A 17,661-nucleotide genomic window follows, 5' to 3' on the forward strand; every position below is an offset into this window, starting at 1 on the left:
CGAGATGTTTCCTGCTTCTTAAGGTGGGCTTGTATTGCTATAAACTTCCCTCTTAGAACTGCTTTTGCTGCATCCCATAGGTTTTGGGTCGTTGTATCTCCATTGTCATTTGTTTCTAGGTATTTTTTAATTTCCTCTTTGATTTCTTCAGTGATCACTTCGTTACTAAGTAGTGTATTGTTTAGCCTCCATGTGTTTGTATTTTTTACTGCTCTTTTCCTATAATTGATATCTAATCTCATGGCGTTGTGGTCGGAAAAGATACTTGATATAATTTCAATTTTCTTAAATTTACCAAGGCTTGATTTGTGACCCAAGATATGATCTATCCTGGAGAATGTTCCATGAGCACTTGAGAAAAATGTGTATTCTGTTGTTTTTGGATGGAGTGTCCTATAAATATCAATTAAGTCCATCCTGTTTAATGTATCATTTAAAGCTTGTGTTTCCTTATTTATTTTCATTTTGGATGATCTGTCCATTGGTGAAAGTGGGGTGTTGAAGTCCCCTACTATGAATGTGTTACTGTCGATTTCCCCTTTTATGGCTGCTAGTTTTTGCCTTATGTATTGAGGTGCTCCTATGTTGGGTGCATAAATATTTACAATTGTTATATCTTCTTCTTGGATCGATCCCTTAATCATTATGTAGTGTCCTTCTTTGTCTCTTCTGATAGTCCTTATTTTAAAGTCTATTTTGTCTGATATGAGAATTGCTACTCCAGCTTTCTTTTGGTTTCCATTTGCATGGAATATCTTTTTCCATCCCCTTACTTTCAGTCTGTATGTGTCTCTAGGTCTGAAGTGGGTCTCTTGTAGACAGCATATATATGGGTCTTGTTTTTGTATCCATTCAGCCAATCTGTGTCTTTTGGTGGGAGCATTTAGTCCATTTACATTTAAGGTAATTATCGATATGTATGTTCCTATTCCCATTTTCTAAATTGTTTTGGGTTCGTTATTATAGGACTTTTCCTTCTCTTGTGTTTTTGTCTAGAGAAGTTCCTTTAGCATTTGTTGTAAAGCTGGTTTGGTGGTGCTGAACTCTCTCAGCTTTTGCTTGTCTGTAAAGGTTTTAATTTCTCCATCAAATCTGAATGAGATCCTTGCTGGGTAGAGTAATCTTGGTTGCAGGTTTTTCTCCTTCATCACTTTCAGTATGTCCTGCCACTCCCTTCTGGCTTGTAGAGTTTCTGCTGAGAGATCAGCTGTTAACCTTATGGGGATTCCCTTGTGTGTTATTTGTTGTTTTTCCCTTGCTGCTTTTAATATGCTTTCTTTGTATTTAGTTTTTGACAGTTTGATTAATATGTGTCTTGGCGTATTTCTCCTTGAATTTATCCTGTATGGGACTCTCTGTGCTTCCTGGACTTGATTAACTATTTCCTTTCCCATATTAGGGAAGTTTTCAACTATAATCTCTTCAAATATTTTCTCAGTCCCTTTCTTTTTCTCTTCTTCTTCTGGAACCCCTATAATTCGAATGTTGGTGCGTTTAATGTTGTCCCAGAGGTCTCTGAGACTGTCCTCAGTTCTTTTCATTCTTTTTTCTTTATTCTGCTCTGCAGTAGTTATTTCCACTATTTTATCTTCCAGGTCACTTATCCGTTCTTCTGCCTCATTTATTCTGCTATTGATCCCATCTAGAGTATTTTTCATTTCATTTATTGTGTTGTTCATCATTGTCTGTTTCATCTTTATTTCTTCTAGGTCCTTGTTAACTGCTTCTTGCATTTTGTCCATTCTATTTCCAAGATTTTGGATCATCTTTACTATCATTATTCTGAACTCTTTTTCAGGTAGACTGCCTATTTCCTCTTCATTTGTTAGGTCTGGTGGGTTTTTATCCTGCTCCTTCATCTGCTGTGTGTTTTTCTGTCTTCTCATTTTGCTTATCTTACTGTGATTGGGTTCACCTTTTTGCAGGCTGCAAGTTCGTAGCTCCCGTTGTTTTTGATGTCTGTCTCCAGTGGCTAAGGTTGGTTCAGTGGGTTGTGTAGGCTTCCTGGTGGAGGGGACTAGTGCCTGTGTTGTGGTGTATGAGGCTAGATCTTGTCTCTCTAGTGGGCAGGTCCACGTCTGGTGGTGTGTTTTGGGGTGTCTGTGGACTTATTATGATTTTAGGCAGCCTCTCTGCTAGTGGGTGGTGTTGTGTTCCTGTTTTGCTATATGGTTGGCATAGGTTGTCCAGCACTGTAGCTTGCTGGTCGTTGAGCGAAGCTGGGTGCTGGTGTTGAGATGGAGATCTCTGGGAGATTTTCGCCATTTGATATTATGTGGGGCTGGGAGGTCTCTTCTTGACGAGTGTTCTGAAGTTGGCTCTCCCACCTCAGAGGCAGAGTCCTGACTCCTGGCTGGAGCAGCAAGAGCCTTTCATCCACTCGGCTCTCAGATCATGTTCAATGCCCCTTCTCCCCTTCCTCACGATCCATCAACCGTGGGCTGCTGCTGATTGCGTGCTCTTTCCTTTCCACCTCCTCTCCTCTTCCTCCTCTTTCTTCTTCTTCTGTCTTCGTTCTTCCTTCCCTCCTTCCTCCTTTTCTTCTTTCTTTTTTTCAGGTTGAGCGTGTAATCGGGCAGAATGAAGAACACACAGGGATCAGACCCTGACCTTATTAGCACAGCATGATCCTCAGGCCTGGCATCCTCCAGCTGAGTGCTACCCAGCTGGAGAAGTTTCTGTCTTTCCTGTTGAAGGATCTGTTCTCTGCCTCTGCTTATCAAGCTATTCAAGCAGTCGCCACTCTCTTCTTGCCTGCGGAGTTTCTGCTGAGAAATCAGCTGATAACCTTATGGGATTTCTTTTGTATGTTGTTTGTTGCTTTTCACATTTTGTTTTTGTCTTTAACTTTTGTCAGTTTGGTTACTGTGTTTCTCGGCGTATTCGTGCTTGGGTTTATCTTGCCTGGCACTCTCTGTGTTTCCTGGACTTGTGTGACTGTTTCCTTTCCCTTTTTAGGGAAGTTTTCAGCTATTATCTCTTCAAATAGTTTCTCATGTCCTTTCTCTCTCTCTCCTCCTTCTGGGACTCCTATAATATAATGCCAATGTTTGTGCGTTTAATGTTGTCCCAGAGGTCTCTGAGACTGTCCTCGTTTCTTTTCACTTTATTTTTTATTCTGTTCCACAGCAGTGATTTCCACCATTCTGTCTTTCAGCTCACTTCTGCCTCACTGTCCTATTGATTTTTTTCTATTGTATTTTTCATTTCACTTATTGTATAGTTCATCTGTTTGTTCTGTACTTCTTCTAGGTCTTTGTTAAATATTTCTTGTATCTTCTCAATCTGTGCCTCCATTATTTTTTTGAGATCTCGGAGCATTTTCAGTCTCATTACTCTGAATTCTTTTTCTGGTAGATTGAGTATCTCCACTTAATTGTTCTTCTGGAGTTTTATCTTGTTCCTTTATCTGGGACATATCCCTCTACCATCTCATTTTGTCTAACTCTCTGTGATTGCTGTTTCTGTTTTGCATGCTGCAGGATTGTAGTTCTTTTTGCTTCTCCTGTCTGCCCTTGTGGTGGATGAGGCTATGACGCTTGTGCACGCATCCTTGTGGGCCTCCTGCTCACTGGTGGGTGGAGCTGGGTATTGTTCCTCTGGTAGGAAGGGCTGAGCTCAAGAAGACTTTATGCAGACTGTCTGTGGATGGGTGGGGCTATGTTCCTGCCCTGTTGGTTGTTTGGCCTGAGGCCTCCGAGTAGTGGAGCCTATGGGCTTTTGTGTGGGGCTAGATCTTCGGGAGGAAATGGTGTCCTCCAGGAGGGCTGACACCAATGAGTACTTGCCAGAACCACCACTCCCAGGTGTCTTTGTCCCAGCAGTGAGCCACAGCCTCACTCTCGACTCTACAGGAGACCATCTAATACTAACAGTTAGGTCTGGCCCAGTCTCTTATGAGGTCACTGCTTTTTTCCCTGGGTCCTGTTGCACACGGGACCTTGTGTGCGCCCTCCAAGAGGAGTTTCTGTTTTCCCAGTATTATGATCAAACCCTGCTGGCCTGAAAAGTCAGATTCTCTGGGGGCTCCTCCTCTTTTCGCCAGGCACCAATGCTGGGAAGTCTGACATGGGCTCAGGACTTTTACCTCTGTGAGAGAACTTCTGTGGTATAATTATTTTCCAGTTTTTGGGTCACCCACACTGCAGTATGAGATTTGATTTTATCGTGATTGTGCCCTTCCTACTGTCCCATCACTTCTTCTTTGTCTTTGGATGTAGGGTATCTTTTTTGGCAGCTTCCAGTGTTCTGGGGTGTTTTTTTTTTTTTTCTTTTCTGTTTTTTTGTCAATGGTTATTCAGCATTATTTGTTATGTTGGTGTTTTTTTCAGAAGGGGTGAGCTCACGTCCTTCTACTCTGCCATCTTTTCAGCCAAAACTGAGTTCTGTTAAATTTATTAAGACTGTTTTGTGGCCAAACATATGATCTTAGAAAATGTTCCCTGTGCACTAGAGAAAAATATGTGTTTTGTTTATTTTGGATGGAATGTTTTATAAATATCTGTTACGTCCATCTGGTCTAATGTCATTTAAGGCAGTTGTTTTCTTATTGATTTTCTGTCTGGATGATCTGTCTCTTGGTTTAAGTAGGGTATGAAAGTCTTCTATAATTGTATTGCTTTCTCTTTCTCCCTTTGGTTCTTTTAATATTTGCTTCATATGTTTGGTTCATAAATATTTTCAAATGTTATATCCTTTTGTTGGATAATTCCTTTACTGTTATGTTTTATTATATCTATACCTTTAATTTTTTCTTAAGTCTGTTACTTAAGTCTGTTATGTGGGGTGTGTATATATATATATATATATATATATATATATATATACTGCAGCATACTGCAGCTTTCTTTTGGTTTCCGTTTGCATGAAATATCTTTTTTCCATCCCTTTACTTTAGTCTGTGTGTGTCCTTACATCTAAAGTGTGCCTCATGTTTGCAGTGTATAGATGGGACTTGTGTTTTTATTCACCTATCCACTCCATGTCTTTTGATTGGAGAATTTAGTCCTTTTACATTTAAAGTAGTTACTGATAGGTTTGTGTTTATTACCATTTTGTTAATTGTTTCCTAGTTGTTTTTATAGTTACTCTTTGTTACTTTTTTCTTCTCTGCCTCTCCTACTTTGTATTGGGTTGGCCGAAAAGTTTGTTCAGGTTTTTCTGTAACATGTTAACATCTTCTGTAACATTTTTCCATAATGAACTTTTTGGCCAACTGAATAGTTAGATGACTTTCTTTAGTGATATGTATATATTCCTTTCTTTTTATCTTCTGTGTATTTATACTATAGGTTTTTGCTTTGGGTTGTCATGACAGTTACAACAGCATTTTAAGTTGGTAACAACTTAAGTTTCATCCATCCTGTTTTAAAGCTTAACGTTTTTACTCTCTTTGCACTGTCCACATTTTATATTTTTCATGTTACATTTTAAAAATCTTATGTGTCCCTTAACTAATTATTGTTATGCTTATTTTTATTACTTTTGTCTTTTAACCTTCATATTAACTTCATAAGTCATTAATCCACTACTTTACTATATATTTACTTTTAAGTGGGATTTATTCTTTCATATGTGTTCTGATAACTAAGTAGTGCCCTTTCCTTTCAGCTTAAAGACATCCATTTAACATTTCTTGTAGGCTGGTTTAGTAGTGATGGACTCCTTTAGCTTTTGCATCTCTGAAAAACTCTCCCTCCTTGAATTCTGAATGAGAACTCTTCCAGGTACAGTATTCTTGGTTGGAAGTTTTATTTCAGCACTTTGAATATATCATGCATTCCCTTCTGGCCTGCAGAGTTTTTGCTAAAAAGTGTGATGATAGTGTCATGGGAGTTCCTTGTATATAGCTAGTTGTTTTTCTCGTTGTTTTAAATATTATTGTCTTGTCTTTAACTTTTGACATTTTATTTATAATGTGCCTTACTGTGAGCCATTTTCAGTTCATCTCTTTTCAAGCTCTCTAGGCTTCCTGGACTTGAATGTCTGTTTTCTGCCCCTTTCTCTCTCTCTTCTTCTGGGAGACCTAAAATGTGAATATTAGTATGTTTGGTATCATCCCATGTGTCACTTAAGCTGTCTTTGACCTTCTTCTTTTTGCTGCTGTGATTGGGTAAGTTCTAGTGCCTTGTCTTCAAGTTGTTTGATTTTTTTCTTTTGTTTCATTTTGTCTTGAACCCATCTAGTGTACTTTTCAATTCAGTTATTGTGTTCTTCATCTCTGTGAATTGTATTGGTGCTTTTTTATGTTTTCCATCTCTGTTGAAGTTCTCACTGTATTTATCCATTACTCTCCCCTTTTGGTGGATATCAAATGACCATTACTTTATCAGGTAAAATATTTATATCTATTTCATTAAAGTTTTTTTTTTCCCCCTGAAGTTTTATTGTTCTTTCATTTGGAAAGTATTCCTCTGTTTCTTCATTTTGCTTGACTCTCTCTATTGGTTTATATACAGTGGATAAAACAACCACCCCCTCCCAGTCTTGAAGGAGTGGCCTTGTGTAGGAGGTGAACCTTTTTGTTCAGCCTTGCCCCAACTATTGGTCATCTCTTTGCTTGTCCAAGCATCCTAATATATTTTTAATAGCTCCCAGTAGTTGAGGATGTGCCAAGGCCTGTCGCTGTCACAGAGTGGAAGATTTCAGCACCTAGATTCAGGCTGACTAGAAGCCAAGCCATCAGCCAGCCATTTTTAAAAGTATGTAGATACAGTCCTGAAAGGCTGCAAACATAAGCCTCACTGGTTACCAGAGCCAGGCAATCTGGAAGTATACCTTGGGCAGCAGTCAGAAAAATCAGAGCTTCAGATGAGTGTATAACTTCTTTGTAGGAGATAACAGTGAGCTGGAGCAAGGCAAAAGGAGAGTGCCAAAATGACATCCACAGTCTATGTTCCTTTAGAGCCGCTCCATATGCCACCGCATGTGTGTCAAACCTGAATCCTGTTGACATATATACACTACCAAGTGTAAAATAGATAGCTAGTGGGAAGTAGCCGCATAGCACAGCGAGACCAGCTCGGTGCTTTGTGACCACCTAGAGGGGTGGGATAGGGAGGGTGGGGGGGAGATGCAAGAGGGAGGGGATATATATATATGTATAGCTGATTCACTTTGTTATACAGCAGCAACTAACACAACAATGTAAAGCAATTATACTCCAATAAAGATGTTAAAAAAAACCCCTGAAGCCTGCTTCTCAATCCAAAGCTGCAGGAGAAGCAAAAGTGGCCTCTTTCATAGACTGGGAAATGTGCTTCATCCAGCTGTCTGTGCAGTGGGCTACGTGTGGTAACCTGCCCAGAACCATCCCTCTAATTGCCACAGTCCCATGGAACCCTGGTACCCAAGCCCCTTTTGCAACCAGATCCCAGTGATCAGGGAGCCCTGGGCTCCAGTTGCAAAATGTCCCAGGTATTAGACACAAAAACCAGGGTACCAGATGCCTATAAAGCTTCTCACCAGGAGACACTGGTGCTCTGGAACACTGCAGACAGTGAGTGTGAAGATAGTGTCCGTCCTCTGAAATCTTTGAAAAGGATTACAGTCAACCCCTAGATGCGTGTTTAAAGAGAACCCTGCCCCTCAAGCCACAGTCATAATGTTTAGCTAATAGGTCTCTTTCACAGAAAGACTGAGTTCTTGGATCTGTTGCCTCTTGCTGTGCCCTGGAGGTGGTAGCTGGTTTAGAACTCTGTCTTCATTGGTTACAGTGTTGCAGTACCTACAAATGTCAGCCCCACTGGCCACCAAAGCCAGGTGAAGTAAAGGTGATCCCTGGTAGCAGTCACAAAAATCAGGGCACCAGATGGGTATGAGCTCCATTCTGGGTGACACTGATTATTACAGTTGCATATGATCAGGAATGCAAGCTCCCCTGGCCTTTAGAGCCAGGCGATCAAGAATCATATCCTGGGTAGCAGCCAGAAAAATTAGGGCACCAGGCACATGTAGTCTTCTCCCTTTCGGGAAATATTGGTGCTCTGGAGCACAGCAAAGGGAAAGTGTGAGATGGTGCCTGCCATTCTCCATCCCCAGAGAGTGTTTAAGCAGGCTTCTAGATGTGTGTGTTAAATTGGATGCCTGCCCCTTAGGCCATGGTTTTAATGTAAGCAGGTGATCCGGATTCAGTTCAAGTTGAGTTGCCTTAGGCTGCCTCTGAGCTGGGCCCTGGGTGGATGAGTCCAAGTTGTGCAGGCCGTTTAAGAGCTTTCTACCAGATTGGTGGTGTCCTGTGGGTCTCAGGATGTGAGGCTCTGTTGGTTTTCAAAATTAGATGTTTTGGCTGTTGCGGGGAGAGGGGGGGGCATGTGTTGGCTTATCTCTCAAGTGCATGTCTTTAAAATTTTTGGTGCCTGATGTGGGGTTTGAGCCCTTCAGTCCTCAGGGAGAAGCTCTGATTTTGAGTGCCCTCCCGCTTGTGTTTCCCTGTGCTGTAGGTCGGGTTTATTTTGTGCCATATTTGGTGAAATTTTGTGCCAGCCTCTCTTACCTGCTTTGATGTGGTTTTCTTCTCGTTTGCCTGATGTATAATTGTCATTCAGCCAGCCTTTATGTTTTTGGTTTTTTTTTTGAATGTTTTTTTAAGAGGAAAATTTTCCATATGTAACTAGACTAATTCTGTCCATGGGAGATGAGTTCAGGGTCTTCCTACATCACCATCTTGAACTGGAACCTATCCCTTCTTTTTTCAGGTGTAAATGTATCCTACAGGTCTTTTCGTATCAATCATAGGTAGCTTTATTGTTTTTTGTCTCCATGGCTTCCATTGACTTTAAGAGCCAATTAAAAGTAGTGGTTTTCATGGACCTGTATAGCCAGATTGCCTTCATGCAGGCCATGGATGTGCTGCTGGAAAACCTTTTTTACAAGTTGCTAAATCTCTAGGTGCCTCAATTTTCTCATCTGTAAAATGGGAGAAAAATTGTATTCTGAATAAGGTTGTTTGGAAGTTTAAGCACTTATTTAGCACAATGCCTGGCAGATGGTGAGCACCCAGATGTAGGCTGCCACCACCATTGTTGTTATCACCATTTTTACTTATTCAGATTCTTATTTATGGGCATATGGGTTTTTTTCCTATTTTACTGTTACAGACAGTGCTTCAGGGAATAACCTTGTATATTCATTATTTTGCACATGTGTGATTTTATGGATACTTTGCAACAAGTACAATATCAAGACATGTAAATTAGTTTTGGTAGACATTTGCCGAATTGCATACCACAGGGATTGTATCAATTTCTGCTGTTACCAGCATTTGACATAGTTTAAATGATTAAGAACTTGATGGTAGTTTTCTGATGTTACTTCCATTTCTAAAATTATTCATAGTTTAAAATGACAATTTTGAAAGTTCTTCCTTTTGCTTTATTAAAAAAGTGCAATCTTGTGAGGAGGGCCTGCTCAAGGAAACTTTTACTTTTTAATATAAAATATGTATGTTGGTGGCTTATTCTTTTAGGATTCTCATAGATAACTTGTTAGTATTTAAGAGAGTGGAAGGTGATCTTTTCTCTCTTTTATTCTTTATTTTCAGATATTTATGTTCCCATGAATCTGAATCATTTCAGATTTTTTATTTACCTTTACTATCCATAATCTTAGGATAATCTTCTATTAGAAATATGCATCTTTAAGAACCAAGAATCCAAAGATGAACTGAGATTAGCTTTTTAATTTATTTTGAACATAAGTGTTGAATTAAGGCAAGATTTTTTTCTTTGTCAAAGAAAACTTAATAGGACAGAGGAGCTTAACATGTCAGTCATTTTTCAAGGTTCATGGGGGAATACAAAGATCAGTAAGTAGTGGTCTCTGCCATACTTTATTCTAGTGGGTGAGCTAGATAGGTAGGGACCACATCCGGGTTAGAAAATGTAAAAAAAGGGCAAAGAAGAATGCTTGGATTGAGCTTTAGAAATTACCTGTATGTACTTAGGTTAAATGACTAAAAGTAACTGAAAGAAATAAAAATAAGTCATCAGAGAATATAGTGTAAATATATACTGCTGTGGTGGGAACCAATAAAATAAGCAAATTCTTTAAATACATTAGATAGATTATTATTAAGGAAAAACTGTTTGATGTAGCAGTTCGGAGACAGCTGGTGTGAGGAAGCAGTTTCTGTAGAGTTGTGGTACCCAATTGGAGCAGAATGAACAGTTGGAAAATAAGTAAATAGGCTAACCTTTGGAATAGTCATTGTGGCAGGAGAAGGAATTTCTTCCTTAAAAGAAAAATCAGTAACAAGCTTCTGTTCATTTTCAAAGTTATGGCTTTTAAACATCTGATTTTATTTTATTAGTAATTGATATTTGTATATTGTAGTCATCTTTAAAGATGCTAAGCGTGAGGTTTTTTTCATATTGCTTTTAATGCTAGTTAGTTTTGTTGCTCTTTACCACATGAAATTGGTGCAGTGAAATAATCCTCTCTTTATGAACTAACATAGCTATTTTATTCAAAGTATAGTTAAGACTCCACTGAATATGAAAACTGCCATGTCAATCATGGATACAGAGTAGTTGAACATTATTTACACTGGGAGTATTTTAAGAGTGATATGTGCAACTTATTAATGAAGTAGTAGAATTAATGTTGTCCGTTTTCTTGAATTTTTAAAAAATCAACTTTACCAAGATCTAATTTCCATACACACAGTATACAGATAGATGGCTTTTGACAAATGCGTACAACCATGTAATGACATTCCATTCAAAATATAAAATATTTCCATCTCCCTAAGAACAGTTAATTCTTCCCATGTTCAAAAATTTTAACATCTAATTTTACTTCTTTTGCTTTTTTATTAGTACTTATGACTGTAATTTTACTTATCAAGAGTACCATGAATTAACCCCTGAAATTACATGCTTTTTATCTATGGGAATCTTATTTCAGATTGACAGAATATTTCATGACCCAAACAAGGTTAAATAGAAACAATTTTGTTTTGAGTGATTTTAAGAATGTCTAACAGAAAGTTACTTTTATTTGAGATTAGTTACAATTATCAGTTTAGCACATTTCTTGTTTATTTAATTTTTTAAAATCCTCTGAAAATAAAGGCTATATTGTAGTACGTAAACAGCCTGTCTTCAACACTGTTGAATACTCTCTACGTTACTGTTTTTCACATAAAAAAATAAAATCAGGATAAAAAGTTTCTCATTTTGTTTCAGAAATTGCATGTTGGGGAAGAACTCTTTAAAAATATTTTTCCTTTTTATCCACATTCCAGGCTAGACTGTCATCTCTAAAGTTGAATATTGGGAATATCTGTTGGTAGTACTTAATTCATCATCCAGAAAATGAATGAGAACTATGTATCAGTAAATAAACTGTGCTTTTAAATGATTCTGATTAAAAAGGCAGATAGGGCATTTTCCTCATTTTATAGAATTTAATTCAGTTAAATTGAGTTTATAAAAGTGCCACATGTTCCATTGTAGTTTTTGTTGGGACTCTGAATTAAGATCATACTTTGACTTTTAGTGGCTATCCTACTGCTTCCATGGTCTTTCCTGTAAGAGTACAGTGCATTTCAGAGACTCTTCCCACCTACATTCCTAATTGTGATTTGAGTTGGAGCTGGTAATCACTGGCAAGGAGCCTGTCAGAGGTTATACAGTAATTATTTTCTTACTGATTCATTGAGTGTTATTCTTCTGATTTTTAACTTGAGTATTTTACACTTATACAGTTGAAACTGAACCTCATTTAATTATTAGGCTGGAATTCTTTGTACCTAAGTTGATTTTAAACCTTATTTCAGTTTCTTTAAATTGAACCTTATTTCAGTTTCTTTAAACGTTATTTTTAGCACAGGTTTTCAATATAAACCACTCATTCTCATAAGAGTGATAATATTTACATAACCATATTTGAGATAAAAATAAAGTAAGGTAAAAGTAGTACGAAAGAATGAGATGTTGAAACAGGTTAACTTTTTCTTTGACTGTTTGATCCTTATGTAGAAGTTATTGAGCAACTCTTCATGTTCAAAAAAGCAGATATAACTGAAATGTGTTGTTAGATTATGGGACATTTAATTTATCAAAGAATATTCTGATGATTAAAAAATGTCAGAGGGAGCCTTTAAGGGAGATAACACTTTCTATACTTGGATGTTTTTCAGACTAAGGCAGCCAGCTGTATGTCTGGTTAGCACCAGTATATATTTAAGTCAATCTTTAGGGGCTTCCTTACCATATAAATTCATTGTTTTATGTCTTTGTCTTTTCCTTCTTCAACACTTCTCTCAATATTTTTCCTTATACTTATCTAATTCATAGGATATTCAGGGTTTTTTTTTTAATGTCTAAAGAACTTTTAAATTCTTAAACAAGGGATTCCTTTAGAATAGATAGAAGTTTGGGGGAAGTAAGAAAAACCCAAACACTTTCATATAAAACTTTTCAAACAGTGCTCAGGTTAAATTTAATTTTTAGCATGGGATAGAGAAAGATTAACTATATAAAATCTGTTGTTCCACAGGTACTGTGAGAATAGAGATGTTTCGAAATATGCAGAATGCAGAAATCATCAGAAAAATGACTGAAGAATTTGATGAGGTATAGCATTTCAATATTTATACAAACTGCCTGCTTACACTTGTAAATGGTGAATATGTTATTTTAAGTTTTGTTTTGACTTGGTGTTTAGTATAAGAGAAGATATACTGTTTTCTCATTTATATGATAATCCATGCTATTAATTCCAACATTAATCTCATTCATTTGGGAATTTTATTACATTGCATGGAGGTAGTAGTACTGAATAGTGACTGATAGCTGATAAGGATAAGAAAATTCATGGTGTGAAGTAGAAGTTGACTCTTGACATTCATTCTTGAAGACCATCTAAAATTCCTGAATTTATAAATACATCTCCAGCAATTTCATGTTCTGTGGAATACTAGTCTTGTTAAATGCTTTAAAGAAAAAAGGGTTTGGAGGTCAAGGAAGTGTGAGCAGGCTGCCTATTATACCTACCTTAGAGATTGTGAAAGCATATTAACTTATTTAAGGTTCTTAGAAATCTTAATGGAGAAAAATCTCCTTAATTCAATCCAGAATTCCCAAAATTATTTTACATGGATCCCCACCACTGACATACCCACACACACACACCTCCCCCGCTCCCACCCCTTTCCCATTTTGTGTGTGTGTGTGTGTATGTGTGTGTGTGTGTGTGTGTGTAAAACTTGAACTCCTATTTGGGACATTCTACTTGAGATAATCTGATTTCCATTAAGAATACAAGTTTTCTTTACTAGTCTTCACAAATTAATCATGCAGAAACCATTTTTTTCTGCATGATTTTCCATTTTCACTAAAATATTCACTCAAGCAGTTTTACACTGTAAATGTTGAGATACTTTTACAGTTTTATTTCTTTATTTTATTTATGGTGAACTCAATTCATGTCATGCTTTAGGCCACCATCAATTCCAGTTTTAACGTTCTGCCTTTTGATTTCATTAAGATTTCTATTTTCTGAATTAGGTGTTCCTTTTTCTTGACTTTCAACACTAACAACAAAGATTGGTTTTCTTCTAGGTCCACTCTTAGTAAGATGGGGTTAGGCTTTTTATTAGTAGTAGCAGTAAGTAGTGTTTATTTTTAATTAAAAAAGTACTACAAACACATGTCAAAGCAGACATTCAAACACAGGCTGTTCAGTATATGTCTTTCTCATCAGGTGTTCACCTTTACTCTAGCAGCAGTATGAAAACATTTTACAGAAACATTCTGTCAGTGGCTTTCAGACTATTTATTCACATTTTATGGGAGGTAGGGGAGACCTTAAATTGTCACCTATGCAGCTATACTCCATAATCGCTTGTCTTCATTTCTGTAATCCAAAAAGCTCTGAAATTCCAAAACCTGGCCTAAAATAACATGAGACTACTTAAAATTTTTATTTATCACAGTCAGTGTGAATATCTGTATGCATTGCTGTTAAATGTTAATGTTCTTGATTACAGGGGGCTGCCCCAGATTCTTTTGGGGTATGATGAAATATAAGGTATATGCACTGTATTAACTTCTAAACTGCAAAAAATCCTAGATTCTGAAATATTTCTGTGGGACTACTGTTCCCTAAAAAATAATTTTGTTGTTGTTACTACATGTGTTTTTATATGTTGCAAATAGAAGTTAAAGCCAGAGAAGATATAAGTTAAGGTGCAAGTAGTAGTTTTACTCAACAGCTACTATACTAACTACTATGCCAGGCTTGCAATACAGGTGATTCAGATTGTAGATTTAAAAGTAGTATATATCTTGGACCGTCACAGCACTAACACGTGATAGAATGATTATTAAGAGTTTAAGACAGTAGTTTCCAAACATAGCTGCACATTAACATCTCATGGGGATACTGACTCCTGGCTCCCTTCCACATCCCACAGACATTTTGGTTTACTTTGTAAGGCATGTGACCTGGATATATTTTTTTAAAGCTCACCAGGTGATATTCTAATGTATAAGAACTATTGAGAACTATTCTAAGGCAAATAAAAAGAGGAAGCCAAGATTTGTTATAAAAACACTTCATATATGAAAACAGAATGAGGGGAAAACAACAATGAATAAAATGTAGCAAATGAAATCATTCAGAAGGCATTCATTTCATATTCCTAAACATTTTGTCCCAATATTTGAGATTATTGACCTAATCAAAGAAGACTTTTAAAATCATCGTTCTATTATTTTTTAAACAGTATATCTAATACAGTTTGGATTATTAGAATGTATTAATTTAAAGCAGAATTTGATATCTTCTAAAGCTACTTAGAAATAAATAAATATAAATATAATTGTGATGATTAGACGTTTTAATAAATATTGCCAATTTCAATTTTTAAGTATCTATATAATGCTTTTAATTAGGTGGCTTAAAACAGTGTCATAAATAGGATGCTTACTCACTTTGCTTGAGACTTTATTGCATAACCAATTTGAAAAGTAAAAATTTAAACTCAAAATAAATAAATAAACATACAAACAAACAAATAAATAAAAATTCCAGAGATGATGTTAATGAGCAGGATGTGCCAGACCTGTTTGACACTGATAATTAAATTGTCTGCAAGTATGACAAGATTCATCGAAGCAAGAACAAATGGAAATTCTATTTGAAAGGTGGTATTACGTATTTTGGAGGGACAGACTCTGTATTTGCAAAAGCCATTGTTGATACGGAGTGGTAAAACTTATGAGCTGAATACATCATAAACATACACTGGGATTGTGTCACATATTGTTCATTGTATTGAATTTAATGAAATTATAATTCAGATGCAGATACAAAAAAATTTATCTTAAACTCTTTAGCAAGATACTGATCTTTTGCTACTCTGTGTATACTCAAGAATGCATTTAAATGCTTTCATATTGTTAAATGTACAGTATTTTAAGTTTTTTTTCCTTCAAAATACTGTATAGGTTATTTAATTCCTTGGGAGTGGGAGGAGGTTAGTTTTGGTGAATTATATTTTGTGATAAAATTCTGAAATATCAAAGAACCATTAGATCCCAAGATCCTAGAAAAATACCTAGTTAACAGGGAGTAGCCATTAAAATTCTTTTGAATGAATGAATATAATGTATTATAGCAAACTAAAGTAAAGGTGAGATGAGTTAGAAGTCATTTCAGTTGAAAGTGTTTAAATTGAATAAGGTAGTCCAAGAGTATGTTATTGCCTGAAAAAGTAGTATACTATAGCTTCTGTTCCTTGTTACAAATTGGTTATAACTACAGATCTGCACCTGGCCACATGTCCTTTGTAATTGTAATATCAGCCTAATTTAGAAATATAATATGTTAATTCCCAGAGCAGCCTATAACTTTTCAAAGTCAATAGATATACTTGGTTCCTGTTGGAGCCAGTTGCCAGGATGTAAAGCACACTGTAATTGTATTTCTTCCCCAGGTTATTACAATCAGATCTCCACGTATCAATTCTTAGATATTTTTCCCAAAGGTCAATTTGTGTAGTTTTCATATATTTCAGTATGACATCTATGTAGAGAAACCTTTGCAACACAACACATTTAATATTCAGCTGACCCTTGAACAACACAGGTGTTAGGTACTCTCAGCCCCCTGTAGCTGAAAATCCTCATATAATTTTTGACTCCCCCAAAACTTAACTACTAATACCCTACTGTTGACTGGAAGCCTTACCAATAACATTAACAGTCAATTAACACACATTTTGTATTTTATATATATTATATGCTGTGTTCTTACAAAAAAGTAAGGTAGAGACAAAATGTTATTAAGAAAAGCATAAAAAGGGGAGAGTACATTTACAGTACTGTACTGTATCATTACTGTAAGTTTGTCATCTGTTTATAAGCTAAATCATCTGTCTCTTAGTACCTATATCAGTATTGTCTTATATGATGCAAAACACCATAGATCTTATATGTATTAGTACTAGACATCAAAAATGAAAAGATAATGTGAATAATTTATATTTTCTTACAGTTATGATGATTTATGCATTGATAACGAAGAAGCCAGAAATCTGATTGCTTTTTGCTAGCCTAGTGTAACTGATACAATTGTTTCATGGTAGCCTAGCCTTTATACTAGTGAATGAATCGTTATAAAATTTTTATGGCATACAGTATTACTGTTATATTCTTAATACAATATTGGAAACACTTACTAGTTTTAAGAAAAATCACTTACCTGTGGTGATAAGCTGATATGCAGTTTCTCCAACTATGAGAGTGTGTCATACTGTACAGTAATGTAATTCTTTGAAAGCAAAGTTATAGAACAGTATATATTAAATATCACTCACCTTATGCCTATGTATGGGTAGGCTATCCACTTCAGTACAAGTCTTGCACACAAAGGTCTACACAATGAATAGTTAGGCAATGAAGATGATGACACGAGTGTCTCATACAGTTCTTGCCATACAGTTACTATATTTTCACATGGAGACACACACATATACAACAGATATGTTTATTAAGTGTATGGCATGGTGATTATTTACTGTTCATTAAGTGGAAGTGGATCATCACAAAGGTCTTCATCCTCATCGTCTTCACATTGAGTCGGCTGAGGAAGAGGAGGGGTTTGTCTTGCTGTCTCGGGGATGGCAGAGGTGGAGGAGGTGGAAGGGTAGGCAGGAGAGACAGGCATATTTGGTGTAATTTTATGGAAATACATCATAATTTCTGTTTGAATTTTGCTTTTTCATTTCTCTAACATAGTACCAGTCCTTCTTCCACCATTGGCTACAGTTTCAATGCCCATATCACAGAAGGGTTCATGTTGTAAAAGAAGTTAAAAGCAGTGTTGAATAAGCACAACCCTTGTACCAGATTGTCTAATGTCATTTGTTTTCTGGCAGTGCTTCTTCTATGTCTTTTTCCTCATTGTACGGCACTGGTTAGGAAGCACTCATCTCCGTCAAGTCATCTTCTCTTAATTCCTTTGGTGTAGTGTCTATTAGCTCTTGAATTTCTTCAAGATTCATATCTTAAAACTCTTCACTGCCCCCTCCACCCCGCCCCGACCATTTTTGCCATATCCACAGTCTCTTTCATGATTTCTTTGATCGGCTCTGTCCTTAGTCCTGTGAAGTCATGCACGACATCTGGGCAAAATTTATCTCCAGCAGGAATT

The 17,661-nt window shown here is 36.5% G+C and overlaps 1 protein-coding gene across 2 annotated transcripts in view; it reads left to right on the forward strand.

Moving 5' to 3' along the window:
• Nucleotides 1–17,661, forward strand: part of STAG1 (STAG1 cohesin complex component) — a 459,794-nt gene that overhangs the window by 243,658 nt on the left and 198,475 nt on the right. For both annotated transcript variants that reach the window (XM_007457539.1, XM_007457540.1), the window contains exon 6: nucleotides 12,502–12,578. In XM_007457539.1, the coding sequence (XP_007457601.1) occupies nucleotides 12,502–12,578 (77 nt within the window). The remainder of the gene's footprint in view (nucleotides 1–12,501; nucleotides 12,579–17,661) is intronic.

Source organism: Lipotes vexillifer, unplaced genomic scaffold, assembly GCF_000442215.2.
Source record: "Lipotes vexillifer unplaced genomic scaffold, Lipotes_vexillifer_v1.1 scaffold86, whole genome shotgun sequence".
Lineage (NCBI taxonomy): Eukaryota > Metazoa > Chordata > Mammalia > Artiodactyla > Lipotidae > Lipotes > Lipotes vexillifer.